Here is a 17806-nt window from a genome sequence, read left to right as displayed (position 1 = left end):
ACAGGGTGTACAGTGGGTGACCAAATCAATACTATCACTTTCCACCATCGGATCCAGTTGAATGACCTTTTACTACAGGGGCTGCTCTAAATATAGGTGGATGCTACACTGAAGGCACAATGGTCCTACGGCCCTCCCTCATGATCCATCTTTTCCTGGCTTCTTCTCCCTATTGGCAAACAAGCCAAGTGTCTCCCCACTGAGCTCCAGGAGACAAATTACAAACAAGAAAGGGGCAACTGACAGAAAATATAAAATATCAGGAGTTAAAACATATCCATCATGCTTATTATTATGAATAATTATTTCTGTCACTAAATTTATCTTCTTCTATCGCTATGAACTTGTTCTTTTTCCTCTCCAATTCTTCCTCTCCCTCAGACCTACTCAGCATCCTATTCCTTTCATATCCTGCTCTCCATCTTTGTCTCATCAATTACTTGCTGAAGGTTGTCTATGTCCTCCTTTGATTGTGACTGGGTTTTAAAGCAGCCTTAAATGAAAGTGGCAAAAAGAAACCATTTAAATTAGAATTACTGAAGTCGAAAGATTAATTTTACTAATTTAATGCAACGTATAAAGATTGCCTTAAGGATCTTGGTTGAGTGCTTTAGAAACTATCTCGCAATTCAACAATCTTCAACTGCTGCAGTGCTCCTCACAGTGAAAAATGCCTCGAGTAAATGAGGAAAATGATGGAATGGCAGAGACAGGCTGAAAGCACAATTCAGAGAGAGAGGATTGGAAAAAGTATTCACAAGGAACAAGAGGAGAATTTTCCAGGAGTATTCTGAAAAGAGGGAGGGTAGGTTGAGGGATTTAAGGAAGAGTTCCGAAGGAGAGGAGTGGAAGAACAATCAACAAGAATGGAGTGCAAGGGGAGCTCCAGACCCTCAGCACTGTGGTCAACTCTTAGCCAACTTCTATAATGGCCTAGCAAGCCACTCAATTGTGTGAAACCTGCTACAAAAATTCTTGGAACTTCCTGCCTAACAGCGCAATGGGTGTACATTCATCATGTGGACTGCAGCGGTTCAAGAAGAGGGCCCCTCAATGCCTTCCCAAGGGCAATTAGGGATGGGCAACAAATTCTGCCCTTGCCAGTGATGCCCTCATCCCGTGATTGAGTGGGGGCTAAAAAGCCACCTTGGAAGAAACAGGAGGTGCAGTCAGGTGATGTCTGGTTGAAGGGAAGGGCACAGTTGGGATGGGAGGCAGGTGCTGAGGAGGTCTGTAAGCAGCACTGAGGATCATGAAGTCACTGCAATGGCAGGGTATGGGGAACGGGGAGATTTTATAACAGCTGGTTAAAAACAGGGCTGCAGTACAGGTAAATCAAACACATGGCACAGTATTCTCAGAACTAAAGTTGTTTGCACTTCTGGCATTTTTGGCTCCGACCCCACAGCCATTTTGTTGGCCCAGGATCCATGGAATGCTCCATCAATCAAAACAAGGAGAAAAATCAAGACCCACAGAAATTTTATGATTATTTGTACACAAATAAAACCACAAGGACCCACCAATCTGTGGAGTAACCCTTTACACGTGGATTTCGATAGAAATAGGGCTTTGTTGGTTGTTGAGCAGACAGGAGGCATTAGTAAATAGCTTACAAAATCCGTCAAGAGTTTAGCAGGAACATATACGTCAGATGTGAATGAACAAGACAATATTCACAAGGAACAAGAGGAGAATGGAACAGTTACTTCTGTAAGTGGGTGCAACAATTATTTCAGCGACTGATTAAACCAGCACTTGGTTTGAAAAGTATCACCGCACTGCTCCCACTGCCAGATCAATTAGAGTTGTTTTTCTGCCCTTCCAGACATTTTCTGTATCTCTCATGAGCTTTGACGTGGGGGGTGGGTGGGGGTGGAAACAGAACCAAGGGATTACAATACTGGCAGGGCAAAACTTCCTGGGCAATCATGTCTCATGGATTAAACAACCCTCTCCAAAAACAAACAAACAAACAAAATAAAAACTCCTTCTGGTTGAAAAAGGATGTGTGTCTCTGCATCCTGGTGCACACTTGAAAAAAAACCCTGACTTGGCTCTGGGTGTGTACAGATGTGTACACATCTGTCTTCAGCTGATTGTTTATTATTTGCGAAGCTTACACGTCAACATGCACTGGACGTTACACACGGACACGGACTGATTAACGTTAGGAGCACGGTTGGTTATTGCGGAGAGGGGGGTTCAGTTCCCAAAGGTGACAATCTTTTTCAACCAGAAGGATTTTTTTTTTTCTGGAGAGGGTTGTTTAATCCATCTCTAAGGAAGGAGGGGGGGGTCACAGCTGCTGGCAGCCAATGCCGAAGGAGGGTGAAGCTCACCCCGTTCAGCGCTTCGGTGGCCAAGTGCAGATCACGAATTGTGTGACCCTTGGATTACACTTGATGGCTGTTCCCCCAAACCGGAGAAGGGGGGAGAAGACAAATGTCTCCGGGGGTTGGGGGGGAGCACAGGCGTGACTAAACGATAAGGAGATGCTCACAGGTAGATTGGTGTCCGAGAGGACACAGTTACAGACGCGAGGTGACCGCCACCAGAGTTGTCGGAGTGAAAAGGCAGAATGTTCAGAGACTGTTGCACCGCTCGCCACCCACGGGGGCTGTGGGCTTCCGAACAAGGGTCTTCAGGTCTTACGGGGGCCACTGGGACGTGTGTTTTTCCTTTTTCTTTATTTTTTTGAGAAAAGGCGATTTGATTGAGGGGGGCGGGGGGGGTGGGGGAGTTGTCAGGTGGGCGGTCAAACCTTCAGGACTACGTTCAAGAGCAGAGTTGGCAATTGCTGTTCAACCCTGATTAAAATGCGCCCGTGAGGAAACTAGCTGGGATGTTACCTATGAGGGTCGTTTAACAAGCTGCCATCTATTTATTCCATTACCTCCCCCCCCGCACTTCACAGCAGAACAACCAACACACACAAAAAAATCACTAGCTTTTAAATGGGTTAACGCCTCCCCCCACCCTGTTCAATTCACACCCACCAGGACAAGGATTGATTGATTGTTTAAATAGGTCAATAGGAATCGATAGCTCAAAATGTTAACTATTAACACCCAACTCGCTCCCTTCTCACTGCCACAGGGATAAATCGAAATAGCGAAAGTTGGGAAATCCCTCTGCGCGCTCTGCGGTGGACGGAATTTCTGACGCGCGGGGTGGGGCGGACGCGGCGTAGTAGCGGCGGGAGGAGCGGCGAAGTAACGGCGGGAATAAATAATTCCATGAATTTCCCCTTCCGACAAGCGGACAGAACCTGCTCTCTCGTCGTGTGCAACCGGTCGACACAACAATGCTTGAATTGACCCGATCATTCATAATGGGCGCACACCCTGGTTGGAGATATTTACAGATAAATCCTATTTACATACACATCCAAAGATCTGGACAGTAAACCATGTTGCATTTCCTGAGAAATCTTTCCGATAGTGTGACTGAGCGGGAGCTTGCTCAGGGCTGGAGCTGGGTGGACCCAGGGTTGTCCTGGGGCGCTGGTGAAGGGACTCGGACTCATCCCCCGTAGTTGTAGTCTGATTCGTCGCCGTCGCCCTCAGTCTTCATGGAGGCAGGACACTGGATCCTGCCTATCTCCTCCAGGGCGCTGGCTAAGGAGTCAAGGTCTCTGTCATTTTGATGCTGCGCCTCCCATATGTCCAAGAGGGTACCAGCCGGGCTGCTCCTAACCGCAAAGTAGCTCAGGTTCCTGCCAAGCACAAGGACAGAAAGGCCACAGTCAAGAGAGTTTCAGGATCCCTAGGCCATCTAATGAAAAATCAGTCACCCATCAATGTCCTGAAAACTGATCCAGTCTTTCTAAAGACTTTGAAGAAGGTGGTGGGGAGGGGGGTCACACAGACTCGAAATGTTAACTCTTGTTTCTCTCGCCACAGATGTTGCCAGACCTGCTGAGTTTTTTTCCCCAGCACTTTCCGTTTCTGTTCCTGTCTCTCTAAAATTGGCCACTTGCCCACTTTCGAGGATACTTTAAAATTGATCTATTGCAACCGTCAAAGTCGAACGAAAATTGGGGAGAGATGAGCAGTGGGTGGTTGCTCCCGTGTCACCCCTTCTACAATACCACCCAAAGTAAAAATGACCTCCTATGTCTTCTGACCTTAGATCTCACTTGGGTTGAGAGTTGGGATCTCTGCAACTGGCTCAGCACACCAAGGTTGAAGGGCAATGACCACTGCCCAATGACCCTGCCAGTCCATGGTATCTACTGGGAGTATGTATGTATGGAGATAAAAACAAAAAGCTAAAAGCTACTGCGGATGCTGGAAATCCAAAACAAAAACAGAATTACCTGGAAAAACTCAGCAGGTCTGGCAGCATCGGTGGAGAAGAAATCAGTTAACGTTTCAAGTCTTCATGACCCTTCGGCAGAACTGAGTATGATACTCAGTTCTGCCGAAGGGTCATGAAGACTCGAAACGTTAACTGATTTCTTCTCCACCGATGCTGCCAGACCTGCTGAGTTTTTCCAGGTAATTCTGTTTTTGTATGTATGGACACTGGCTCGGAACTATCAAGGTGGGCAGCCATGCCATTCGTAGCTGAATGGCTTACCAGAGCTGGATATCTAGGCTGAACACCGGCCAATCAGGCAAAGTACCTGAGGACACCTGCCGGCGATGATATGTGACAATAACACCTTTAGAAGAAGAGAGCAGAGAAAAATACTGGGAAAGGGGGACAAAAACACAGATCATTTAGTCCACAGATCCTGTAATCTTCTGCCTCTCGGTGGTCATGTGATCGATATCTCCTCTTCACAACCTCTAGTCAACTGAGGAGATACTGACCCTGTGCCCTTACCATCTCTTTTAGTCTCAAGCAAGGCCAATGTGTGGGCTACTGCACTCGGTCACCTACCACTGTTGTTTCTGTTCTTTCCATCCCAAGACAGGACTTGATTTTACAGTTTCTCGGTTTTGGCAATGCTCCACAACAGGGGTTCTCAAGCTTTCCTGTGTTGGGGATGGAGTCTTGGCAAACATTAGCGTGTTGTTGGGAACACACTTCCTATGACATGCCCATGTAAATAGTGACTCCCTGCCCAGGACAGCCTGCAAATATTGACACACACACACACAGGAACTCCGAGGACAACAATCCCAACTTCTGCAGTCTCTCCGCATAACTGAAGTCCTTCAAAGCCAGGTACCATTCTCATAAATCACCTCTGCGCCCCACTGCCACACTGTGTCATCCTTCCTGAAGTGTGATGACCAGAACTGAATACAGAAAGGGGGCTTCAGCATCAGGTGAACTGAGGCAGGGGCAGAGTCAGGCAATGTTACCGAGCTGGAATTAGTCAGTTTTGGTAATGGTGCGGCCACGGGGTCAGAATAAGATACTGAATGGCCTGATTCAGCCTCAGACAGTTGCCACGCAGTAAGGGAATGTCACTTTATATGACCAGAGAAATTATGCACACTCTGGTTCTCAAAATGCTCCTTGCATGGTCCTTCTACATGACTAAAGCAACACATAACTGGAGATCAGCCTAAAATAAGCCTTCATTAGTCCCTTTCCCTCACTCTGGCATAACTGCTATACACAGACTCCAGACTCAAGCTAGTTCCGCTCTTTTCAGATACGCCATGGCAATATGAAAATGATTGTGCAAACTTAAACCTAAATTAAGACAAAGTCTCACTTTTAGGGAGGTTCTGAGTCACCAGCTTGCCCCAGTTGATTTGCTTTGCTTTCATTTACCTGTCGATGTGGAGTTTTTGTGCTAACAGCCGCCAGTCTTTGCCTGAAGCACTGGGAACGTCAAAGGTGGAACAGATTTTCTGTCTGATGGAATACGGGATCTTAAACGTTTTGGGACCTGCTAAAGTGGCCACATCACTTGCAGCCTGCGCACAGAAGTGAACAGCTTCTCTCTCGTTCTGTAAGAGTAGATCGGGGTGTTTAACAATCGTCAACAATTGCAAAGAGCTGTCACATTCATACTAAGGTAACATATATTGAAAAGAAAGTTACTCCTTGTCACTAAAGTATAATAGCTCTCATAATATTATTGTGATTTATTGTAAAAGTAGGTTAATGGTGGGATTTGGATAGCGTCTCTGTGTGAGATTTAATTACATCCTGTCGCCAAGCAGACTGCAGGTTGTACTTTTCAAAAGGAGTAAGGTGTAGAAGTGTCTTTAATATGTTAATGAATAAACATGGTTGGGGTCTCAGTATGTAAGGTGTAAAGGGAATTTGCATTTTTAGATTTGGATTTGGTTTACAAAGGGATCTCAGTCTGTTAATAGCTAGACAAGCAAGTTAAGGAATGTGTTTATTTTTCTCAAGGGTATTGACAACATAGTGGTAACATCAAAAGATTTATATAATGAGAAAGGTAAAGTTCCACAGACATATGGACAATGGAATTTGCACATTAAAGGGAGAAACATGTATAAAGGAGGCTAATGCTGCGTGTCAGGAGGAAGGCATTGTAAGATCTACCAGAAGTGTGAGAAGTCTCCAGTTTTTGTGCATTAAGTCTGCTGTCTACAGAAACCGAAGCTGGGATAAAGCCACTTGGAATTCCACTGTCCAGGCTGTTCTGTTAAACTTGCTGGGTCTATCTAAAATCCATTTCTTTTTAACTGGAAGCCAGGTTAGTTAGGGGTTTTAGGAGTTATTATAGTGGTAATTTGTCGACCTATGTATGTGCTACAAATCTTTTCTGTTGTTGATAAATGTTTAATTTAATTTTTTTTAAAAAGTCTCTGAAGTCAGCGGACTCATTACTTCTGAATTCAGGCCATGTATCTCGAAATAAATACAAATTGCAAAACCGTTGTGATAGCGTGATCAAGTTTCCCTTGTGGATTTGATCCACCTGGCACACATCATCTGCCACGTCATCGCACTTCTTCACACAGGTACCCTGCAGACCATGTCCTCAAAACATGCGTTCCAAATATATTGTCCAGGACCATAGTCATGCTGGTGTATTATTTAAGAAAAATTTGTCAATTGGGAACACCTCATAGCAAACCTTCCAAATAAATTAATACTGCTGGCTGAAAGAAATATTGGTGTTACTGTGTATGATTTGTCTGGTGTCCTGCCATCCAAGTACCACTTACAATCAGCTCATAGATACACGAATATACTGGATGCAATGAGGTATGCAGGGTACTCTGCTTGCATTAATATACTCTTCCTTAAAAATCTCACAGAAATATCTCTTTCCGATAAACAACATGGACAGATCCAAATGATCACTGAATATTTAGGCATAAGACTGACGTGAAAAAGATTTGAGTACATTGTGTATTAAAAAATTTTTTTTCCAATTCCCTAAGCGAAGGCTCCTTGGAGGAAGGAGGAAAAAAATTAATTGAATTAAAATATCCTTTCTAAAAATTATCCCAGAACTGGTAGTTCTCCACCTCATAGAGGACTTGCGTTGTTATTCATAACCTAAGTGAATTTCATTGCGTTTCTGCAATGCACCTCAATGTGAAGAGATGAATTTAATAGAGCAATGTTGTCCATAATATAAGACGTAGGAGCAGGAGTAGGCCATTCGGCCCATCGAGCCTGCTCTGCCATTCAATGAGATCATGGCTGATCTGATAATCCTCAACTCCACTTTCCTGACTTTTACCCATAACCCTCGATTCCCTTACTGATTAAAAATCTGTCTGTCTCAGCCTTGAATATATTTAATGACCCAGCCATTACAGCCCTCTGTAGTAAAGAATTCCACAGATTCACTACCCTCTGAAAGGAGAAATTCCTCCTCATCTTTGTTTTAAATGGGTGACCCCTTACTCTGAGATTATGCCCTCTGGTCCCAGACTCTTCCACAAGGGGAAACAACCTCTCAGCATCTACCCGGTCAAGCCCCCTAAGAATCTTATATGTTTCAATAAGGTCGCCACTCATTCTTCTAAACTCCAATGAGTACAGGCCCAACCTACTCAACCTCTCCTCATAAGAAAATCCCTCCATATCATGGATCAACCTAGTGAACCTTCTCTGGACTGCCTCCAATGCCAGTGTATCTTTCCTTAGATAAGGGGACCAAAATTGTTCACAGTATTCTAGGTGTGGTCCAACTAGTGCCTTGTATAGTTTTAGCAAGACTTCCCTATTTTTATACTCCATTCCCTTTGAAATAAAGGCCAACATTCCATTTGCCATCTGTTATCTGTTGAACTTGTATGCTAGCTTTTTGGGATTCATGCACAAGGGCCCCCAAATCCCTCTGTGCTGCAACCTTCCGCAGTCTTTCTCCATTTAAATAATATTCAGCTCCTCTATTCTTCCTGCCAAAGTTCATAACCTCACATTTTCCCACCTTATATTCCATCTGCCAAGTTTTTGCCCACTCACTTAACCTGTCCATACCTCTCTGTAGACTTTTTGTGTCATCCTGACCACTTACCTTCCTACCTATTTTTGTGTCATCTGCAAACTTGGCAATAGTACATTTACTTCCCTTATCCAAGTCATTAATATATATTATAAATAATTGAGGCCCCAACACTGATCCCTGGGGCACTCCACTAGTTACAGGTTGCCTGAGGATAAATGCTCCCTTTATCCCAGCTCTTTGTCTTCTATTAGTTAGCCAATCCTCTACCCATACTACCCCCAACACCATGGGCTCTTATCTTATTAAGTAGCCTTATGTGCAGTACCTTATTAAACACCTTTTGGAAATCCAAATATTTAACATTTACTGGTTTCCCTTTATCTATCCTGCTTGTTACCTCCTCAAAGAATTCTAATAAATTTGTGAGGCATGACTTCCCCTTCATGAAGCCATGCTGACTCTGCTTGACTAGATTATGTATTTCTAGATGCTCTGCTATTACGTACTTTATAACAGACTCCAACATTTTCCCAATGACAGATGTTAAGCTAACTGGCCTATAGTTACCTGTTTTTTGTCTCCCTCCTTGTTTGAATAAGGGTGTTACATTGGCCATTCTCCAATCCTCTGGGAATTTTCCAGAATCTAAGGATTCTTGGAAGATTACTGTTAGTGCATCCACTATCTCTGTAGCTACTTCCTGTAATATCCTAGGATGTAATGCATCAGGTCCATGGAAATTATCGGCCTTTAGCTCCATTAGTTTCCCTAGTACTTTTCCTCTAGTGATTGCTATTATGTTTATTTCCAACCCCATTTTGCCCCTTGACTATTTGGTATTTTTGGAATGCTATTAGTATCTGCTACTGTGCAGAAGCAAAGTATTTATTCAGCTCCTCTGCCATTTCCTGGTTCCCCATTATTATTTCCTCAGCCTCATTCTCTAAGGGGCCTATGTTCACTTTGGCCTCATTCTTCCTTTTTATATATTTAAAGAATCTTTCTGTCCGTTTTTATATTACTTGCTAGTTTACACTCAAAGCTTATTTTCTCCCTCTTTTTTTTGGTCATCTTTTGTTGGTTTTTAAAACTTTCCCAATCCTCTGGTTTACCACTAATCTTTGCCACATTGTATGCTTTTTCTTTCAATTTGATAATGTCCTTAACTTCCTTGGTTAACCATTGGTTGGTTTATCACCTTCCTTGAATCCTTCTTCCTCACTGGGATATATCTTTGTTGAGCAGCTAATCTAGTTATGAAACTGAAGAGGAATTGGGCTCCAGTCCAGTGAGTGGTTAAAAAGCTTCTTCAACTCAGATTATGCCAACTATTAATGACATCTGTACAATTTCCCTCTACAAAACTCAACGATGGCCACAAAGAAGGTGCAGTATTATATGAAGAAGTGGACTTTCTCTTGAGAAAGGAGGGGTAATGAAGCCGGAGTCTCCTGCAATCCCCACAGTCATCGGCGTAAATGCTCTTGATAGGTGTCAGGCCACAGTTCCCAGGAAGACATGTCTATGGATTGTCATTAACACCATTCTTGGGGAATACAGTCCTGGTGTGGTTTTGCTGCTGGACTAGTGATGCTCAAATTTGGAGTATTAATTCAGGTATGTGAATTCAACTGGCAGTTTGAGAACTTGAAATCAGTCCAAAAAAATCTCTAAATAATAATGAACATAAAACTGGATTGTCGGAAAATCTCAACTTTTTTTTTTTGGGATGAAACCTGCTGTCCATACCAAGTGTGGACCTGAATCCAGTTCTACACCAATACGACTGATTGTTAACTGTTCCCTGAAGTGGTTGAAAAAGTCACTCAGTTGTATCAAACAATGGGCGACCAGGGGTTGGGAATAACTTACATTTATATATCACCCTTCCAAGATGCTTCACAGGAGCATTTTAAAAGAATATTTGACACCGAGCAACGTAAGAAGCTTTTTGTTAACGTTTTAGTTTGACAACTCGGGTACAAATGTGAGGCTTTGTAAGATTGTTATGTTTAGGGACTGTGTCTTTAGGGTAAAATAGGGGAATGAAGGCATCATGTGATTTGTTCTGAATTCTACTGACAACAAGCCTGAGTGGCTTGCTTACTCAAGGTTAAAGGGGGATGGGTAGGTTGTTTTACTAGGAAGATGATGCAAAATATGCACATTTGTAAACAATGACCATGCAGCTGTCCTGATGGTGGATAGACTGTTAGTCTCCAAGTCACGGGGAGGTGTTAGGAATGGCAGGTCTTGTAAATGGTTATACTCTAAACTGTCTATTTAATTCCAAAATAGTATGGAGTTGTGGGGCTCTAGAGGATAGCTAATTACCATTTACACCTGGATACAAGACCCTTGTGATTCACATAGCCATGGAGATGGGTTTTGAGACAGGAAAAGCCCATTGGAAGCCATTCTAGGAGTGAGTTTTCCTAAACACCACTGAACCTCATAGACAGGGTCAGTCTGCATGAATATGAAAAAGAGAGAGAGAGAGAGAGAATGAAGAGATAGAGGTAGCAAGTCTCTATTGTTCACCATACAAAATGATGGTGGGAGCTCATGCTTAGATTGAAGAGACAAAAGTCTGAAGAGTTTAAACAAAGCTGGCAGATTTGCCTTGCTTTGGATAGAGGGGGGGGATCTCCAGAGTAATCCACACTGTGAAATTTAGATCAGGGAGTAGAAGTTGTCCAGCTGGAAAAGAAAAAAAAAATAGCTAAGAATCACTTTGGACCGTGTCCTGGAGAATCAAATGTCTACTGAGGGGACAGTGTAAATTATAACTACAGAGGGAGATTTTCGGTCATTTTACATGTTAAATGGGGAATCTTGTCTGTAGTTTAGAATATAAGCTGCCTACTGAAGTAGTGTTTAGTCATGTTGCTTCGAGTTTGTGTGTCACAGTAAAAGTTTTAAAACTTCAAATCTTGTTGATTGATCCTTTCAGCCATTTACTGGAAGTATGAATTTCTTCTTATAAGTTATCAGTCTCTACACAGATCGTAACACCTTCATCAGAACCAGTGAGCCATCGGTGGTGAACTTTGTTTCTCCCTCCACAGACCTGCTGAACATTTCCAGCATTTTTTGTTTTTATTTCAAAGTTTCATCATCTGTCGTGTTGTTGCTTTTGCAGGGAGATAATAGCACAGGCGACCAAAAGATTAGTCTAAGAGGTGGGTTTCAAGGAATGCCTTAAAGGAGGAGAGAGTCAGAGAGGCTTAGGGAGGTCATTCTTGAGCCTCGGGTCCAGACAGCTGAAGGTGCTGCCGTCGCCATGGATCAACTCAAACTGGTGGCGTGCAAAAGGCTGGAATTGGAGAAGCACAGAGACCTGGAAGGGCTGTGGGGCTGGAGGAGATTATAGAGATAGGGAGGGCGGGTGGGCCGCAGAGAGATTTGAAAGGAAGGTTGAAAATTTTAAAATCGAGGCGTTGCTGTACCAGGAGCCAATATGAGTCAAGGAGCGCAGGGCTGATGGGTGAACAGGACTTGGTGCGGGCTAGAATATTGATTGCAGAGTTTTGCATGGGTCCGAGTTCCTGGAAAGTTGGGTGTCAGGCGGGAGAGCATTGGAATAGTTGAGTCGAGAGGGAAGAAGGTGTGGATGGCAGTTTCAGCAACACATGGCCCGAGTTAGGGACAGAGATGAGCGATATTACGGATAGGAGGTAGGCAGTCTTGGTTATGAGGCAGGTACGTGGCCAGTCTTGCCAGCAACCCCCACATCCTGTAAATGAAGTTTACAAAAGACCATTTATGACACACCAGGATGAAAATAGTTAATTGTGGGCTGCATACTTTGACAAAATGTTCATTAAGAACCTGCTAAAAATGGCCCATGGTTGACTGAAGGGCTAAGCTTGCTTTAATCACAGAGTACACATTGTCCTCTACAAATGGCAAGTTCTCACAGAGCATCTGGACCTAAGTTGGCTGAACTACCTGACACCACAGGATCTGAATTAATCCATATGCAAGCTTGATGAAATCTGTAAGGCAGCTCCTGTCAAGGCCTAAAGGAAGGGCCACAATGGAGAACTAGAGCAGCTTAGGTTTAGAAGAACTAGTCATCATGGACTTGACCTCATGGAGAATCACGACTTGGAATGTTTCCTCTTCTGTGCAAAGGATCTAAAACTACGGATTTTTGTACAACTTGTTTCAAAAAAAAAAGTAAAACCTGCAGGTTCCTCTTAAAAAAAAATATAAGTAAATATATCTCACCCTCAAACAGAAAAGAACATTTCATAGAATGATACAGCCCATTGCATCTATGGCAGGTGTCTTGAAAGAGTTGTTCATTGAATCCCACTCCCCTGTTCTTTCCCCATCGCCCAGCAAGATTTTCCACTTCAAGCATTAATACAAATCCCTTTTGGAAATTATTATTGAATCTCCTTCCACCACCTTTTCAGGCAGCGCGCTCCAGATCTCAACTTGCTGTACTAAAGAATTCTCCTCCTCTTGCCGCTGGCTGTTCTGTCAATCACCTTAAATCTGTTTCCTCAAGTTGCCACTGAAAATACTTTCTCATTATTTCATCTATATGAAACCTTATGCTAAACATTCACTCTCTCCACCACCACTGACACACAATGGCAGCAGCTTGCCAAGGCTCATTCAACAGCACCTTCCAAACCCACGGCTGCTAACATTTAGAAGAACAAAGGCAGCAGATACATGGGAACACCACCACCTCAAAGTTCACCTCCAAACCACTCACCATTGTGACTTGGAAATATATCCTTCACCGTCGCTGGGTCAAAATCCTGGAATCCCCTTTCTAACAGCATTGTGGGTGTACCTACACCACAGGGACTGCAGTGGTTCACCACCTTCTCAAGGGCAATTAGGGATGGGCAACAAATGCTGGCCTAGCAAGTGATACCCATATCCTGCGAATGAATTTAAAGAAAGCTTCATAAATTTGAACGCTCCTTAACCTCGCCTGCTCGAAGGCAAACAATCTCAGATTCTCCAGTCTCTCCATGTAACTGAAATCCCTCATCCTTGGTACTATTACAGTAAATCTCTTCTGTGTCCTCTCCAAGGCTTTAGCACCCTGATACTTAAATATAGCCTGCACCACATGGGGTAGATTTTACCCTCCCGGCAGGGTATAAACAACCAATTTTTATTTCCATGCTTCCTAGGACAGGCAGTGTCACACCTGGATGGAAGGTTGAACATCTTCAGGATGCTTCCCTTTGCCTTTTAATTTTGAATGGCATTCCGTGAAGTGGGAACATTTGCTGGGAAACATGCCTTTACTCACAGATTGAAATGGCAAGGGCCATTTAAAAATGGAAGCCAGTTAGGTTTGAGATGGCCTCAACAGTTGAAGCTTCAAGGTCAGAAGTTGTCTCCTGAGGGACTGTCTTATAGGCTTTCTTGCAGTGCCAGCAAACAAACAAATCAAGACAAAACATCAACACCAAGTGAGCTATAGACTTTCTTTTCCGAAAGGTTTGTTTCAAATCATGAAAGGTTTAGGTCCAGTAAATATAAAGAAACTGTCTCCAATGGTTGAAGGATCGACCAGCAGAGGGCACAGATTTAGGATGTTTGGCAAAAGAATCAGAGGTGATGTGAGGAAAACCTTTCCTGTTAGGTTTTGGATTGCGCAGACTGATAGGGTGGTTGAGACAGATTCAATAATAGCCCTTACTAGGGAATTGGACAAATACTTGAAGGAAAAAAGATGCTCAGGAATGACTTGATGAACCGAAGGGCTCCCTTCTCTGCTATGGTGGTGGGGAGTTAAAACTCGGACAGGGAGTTTAAGTTGCTCTGGCAACAGTCACTTTTACATACATGTTCTAGTCTGAAGCTATGGATCGTGGTGCTCAGGGCTCGAGTTTTCATTCCATCACTTGGCTGACCAGGAATCTCTCCCACTCTTACAAATCACTGGCACGTATGGGGAGGATTTCCGCGTCGCCATGTTATGAATGCACCTTCCTTGGCCATCACTTTCCAGAGCAGGACTCAAACCCAGAGCTTCTGGCTCAAAGGCAGGGATGCTACTACCCACTGCACCACCACCAGCTTCTCCGCTGTACGAGTTCAGAATCTAGCTGTCACAATGGTCTCGAGGCCAACCCAAAATCTAGGCTCCCCATAGAGAAACGTGGCTACGAGGTTTACCTCGAGGATGGAGGTGTTGAGATGAAAGACCTGCTCATCGCCTTTTAGCTGGCGGACGCAGATCTTACAGGAGAGCTGTGTGGTTGCTGAGTTGAATCTTTCCACCCTAAAGGCACAGGGCAGAGGCTGCTGGTTCCTGCACCAGATATGGGAAAAGGCAAATTCCTGCTGGAGACAGAAGACAGAATCAGGCTCCCTCCAGAAAAAATATATATATTTTTAAAAACAATAGATCGACATTAACAAGAGTTCTCGTCTACGGTACTCCTGAATCTGAAGAACAAGATAGAATTTAATTACATTGACACAAAGAGTGAAGTGAAAGGGGATGTGACGAATATATTCTTGAAATATACACTTGTAAGCAGGTTGACTTTAAGGGGTGTCCCTAGGACATAAAACAAGCACAAGAGAGGCATGGAAATACAGAATTCTCAGTAATTTTGTTTTCTTCTTTCATGGGATGTGGGCATTGCTGGCAAGGCCAGCACTTGTTGACCATCTCTAACTGCCCTCAAATTGAGTGACTTGCTAGGCCTTATCAGAGGGCAGTTAAGAGTCAACCATATTGTTGTGGGCCTGGAGTCACATGTAGGCCAGACCAGGCAAGGATGGGAGATTTCCTTCCCTAAAGGACATTAGTGAACCAGATGGGTTCTTATGACAATCGATGATAGTTTCATGGTCACTGTTAGACCAGCTACTGTAGTGGGATTTGAACCCATGTCCCCAGGGAATTAGCCTGGGCCTCTATATGACTAGTTCACTAACACTATGCCACCATCTTGCCCCTAAATGGGCTTCAACTAGTCTTGAGTGGCATCCATTAAACAAGAGTTGGAAAAACCATCTGGTGACTGATGGCTGGATGGTTAAATACAGACACAGGGCCACATTTTCCTTCATCGTGGAGGAAGTTAGAAAGCTTTTTGTATGTGTTTTAATGGACAACACGATGGCAACTGAGTGCAGACGATTTTGTGAAACACAGATACTGGGACAATTATAACACCCTCCCGTGACCCCTCGCACTTCTCAAGCTCCTAACAAGCCTCTTAAGGAGTACAAATATCAACGCAGTTGGAGGCTGTGAGACTTGAATGAAAGTTCTCCAGGAAAGCAAATTCCTCAAAAATTATCCGCAGGACTCTGCAAGGAATCGGAGCTCGGGCTGTTGACCGGATGATACTGATATTTGTCTGTGATGCTGTTTACATTGCTTACAAGACCATGGACCCATAGCCCTTTCTCCTCCTCACAATGCTGCCCATTTCAACAATCACTCCTAGGCTCGCTGACATGCACAGGCTCCTAGTCAAGCAACATCTCATCCTTATTTTCAGGTCTCTCTATGGCCTCGTCTCTCCCTATCTCTATAACATCCTCCAACCCCACAATCCACCGGGATAGCTCCACTCGTCTCATTCTGGCCTCTTGAGCATCTCAGATTTTAAATTGCTTCATTGGGAGCCGTGCCTTCGTTGAAAGCGACCTAAGGTCTTGTTGGATCCTGGTCACTAGTTTAGTTGAACTAATGGATCCGGGTTGCACACTTGTTTCAGGATGACTGAGTTGGTACAGTAGACATCGCAGATCAGTAGACAGCTCTTATGTACAACACATTCTGTTTATTTACAAAAGAACTCAGCAGCTACACTTGTGTGCTTACAACTCAAACCCTGTCTCTACATTGCAGACTCTTACTCTGGACTACTCACTACTGACTACAGACGAAGAAGGTAGCCCACAGTTCTCCGTCATTGGATAATAAGATCATAATAATAAGTTCTAAAACATTCTTCTTAAAGGTATATTACACATCAGATTACCACAGGTCTGGAAATCAAATGCCCAAACCTCCCTAACTCTCTCCATCTCTTTCTTCCTTTAAGATGCTCCTTCAAACATATCTCTCTGGCCAAGTTTTTGGCTCTCTACCCTAATATTGCCTTATACGGTTCAGTGTCAAATAAAACTTTATAACTGCTCCTCCAAAGTGTCTTGGTATATTTTATTACGTTAAAGGCACAATGTAAATATAAGAAGTTGTTTGAAAATCCTTTGAAGTCAGAAAATTATCCTCACACACTCAATCAATAATATTTAACATAAGTTAAATATTATGGTAATTGGGACTACTGTGGGTGGAATTGTGATTCAGCTATTCAGTTCTCTGAGGCTGAACCAGACTAGGTGCAGCTTTGACGCCCTCCCTGACCCTCAGCTGAGCTTCTGACCCCATAATCCACTCCATCACCAAGCCTGCCTACTACCGCCTCCGTGGCATCACATCTCTCCATCCCTGCTTCGCTTCATTAGCTGCTGAAACCCTGCACCAGGTTACCACCTGACTTGCTTCAACTACTCCTCGCGCTGGAGAGTTCCAGATCCTCAGCACTCAGATTACATAAGAAATTTGGATAATTATAGGCTGCAAAAAAAATCATCTTTCATTAATAACACTATTGCACCTGTTCATACAAATAAGTATTCGCCAAAAAGTTGTCACGGTTACAGGAGTGATATAAAAAATTGCAGATGATCATTACAGAGCTAACAACGAAAATTATTAATTATACCTATTGGTAGTATTTGCATTCAGATATTCCAAGGAATTTTTACTTAATGTTTAAGAGGTACATTAGCAATTTACAAAACGCATGTATTACTGAAACGAATAAATTAACTTTGTATTTAATTACACTTCCCAACGCTCAAGCAAACATAAAAATAAATGGGTTCATATGTAATATTAATATCAGCCTTGGTTCACTGGGTAGCACTCTGGTCTCTCAGTCAGAAAAGTTCAAGCTCCACTCCAGATGCTTGGTCTGGGATTTTACGCTTGCAAATCGGGTCTCCTGCCGTCCAGCGCATGTGTGAAATCCGGTGTGGTTATGTTGGCCTGGGAACCTGACATCAACAAGGTGGTTTCCCATAATATGTTTCCCAAAATGTATAAATCCTCAACAGGCAACTGAGCTTGTTGATAAGCCAATTGACCAATTTATCAATGGGGGATGCAATAGCATAGTGGTATTGTCACTGGATAACTAATTCAAAGGTAACTCTAGGGACATGGGTTCAAATCCTACCATAGAAGATGGTGGAATTTGAGTTCAATCAAAATCTGGAATTAAAAGTCTAATGGTGACTATGAAACCATTGTCACTTGTTGTAAAAACCCATCTGGTTCTTTAACACCCTTTAGGAAAGGAAATCTGCCTACATATGACTCCAGATCCACAGCACTGTGGTTGACTCTTAAAAGCCCTCTGAACAAGGGCAATTTGGAATGGG

The 17806-nt window shown here is 43.4% G+C and overlaps 1 protein-coding gene across 1 annotated transcript in view; it reads right to left on the bottom strand.

The window, feature by feature from the left end:
- Positions 1-2699: 2699 nt before the first annotated feature.
- Positions 2700-17806, bottom strand: part of LOC144694635 (netrin receptor UNC5D-like) — a 454385-nt gene continuing 439278 nt past the window's right edge. The window contains exons 16-18 of the mRNA XM_078565228.1: positions 14507-14671; positions 5737-5915; positions 2700-3718 (exon numbers count right to left, since the gene is read on the bottom strand). Coding sequence (XP_078421354.1) covers positions 3526-3718; positions 5737-5915; positions 14507-14671 — 537 coding nt within the window. The 3' untranslated portion in view covers positions 2700-3525. The remainder of the gene's footprint in view (positions 3719-5736; positions 5916-14506; positions 14672-17806) is intronic.

This window comes from Cetorhinus maximus, chromosome 20, assembly GCF_964194155.1.
Source record: "Cetorhinus maximus chromosome 20, sCetMax3.hap1.1, whole genome shotgun sequence".
NCBI classification, from domain to species: domain Eukaryota; kingdom Metazoa; phylum Chordata; class Chondrichthyes; order Lamniformes; family Cetorhinidae; genus Cetorhinus; species Cetorhinus maximus.
Note: the sequence above shows the minus strand (reverse complement) of the source record. Positions and strands in the feature narration are given on the sequence as shown.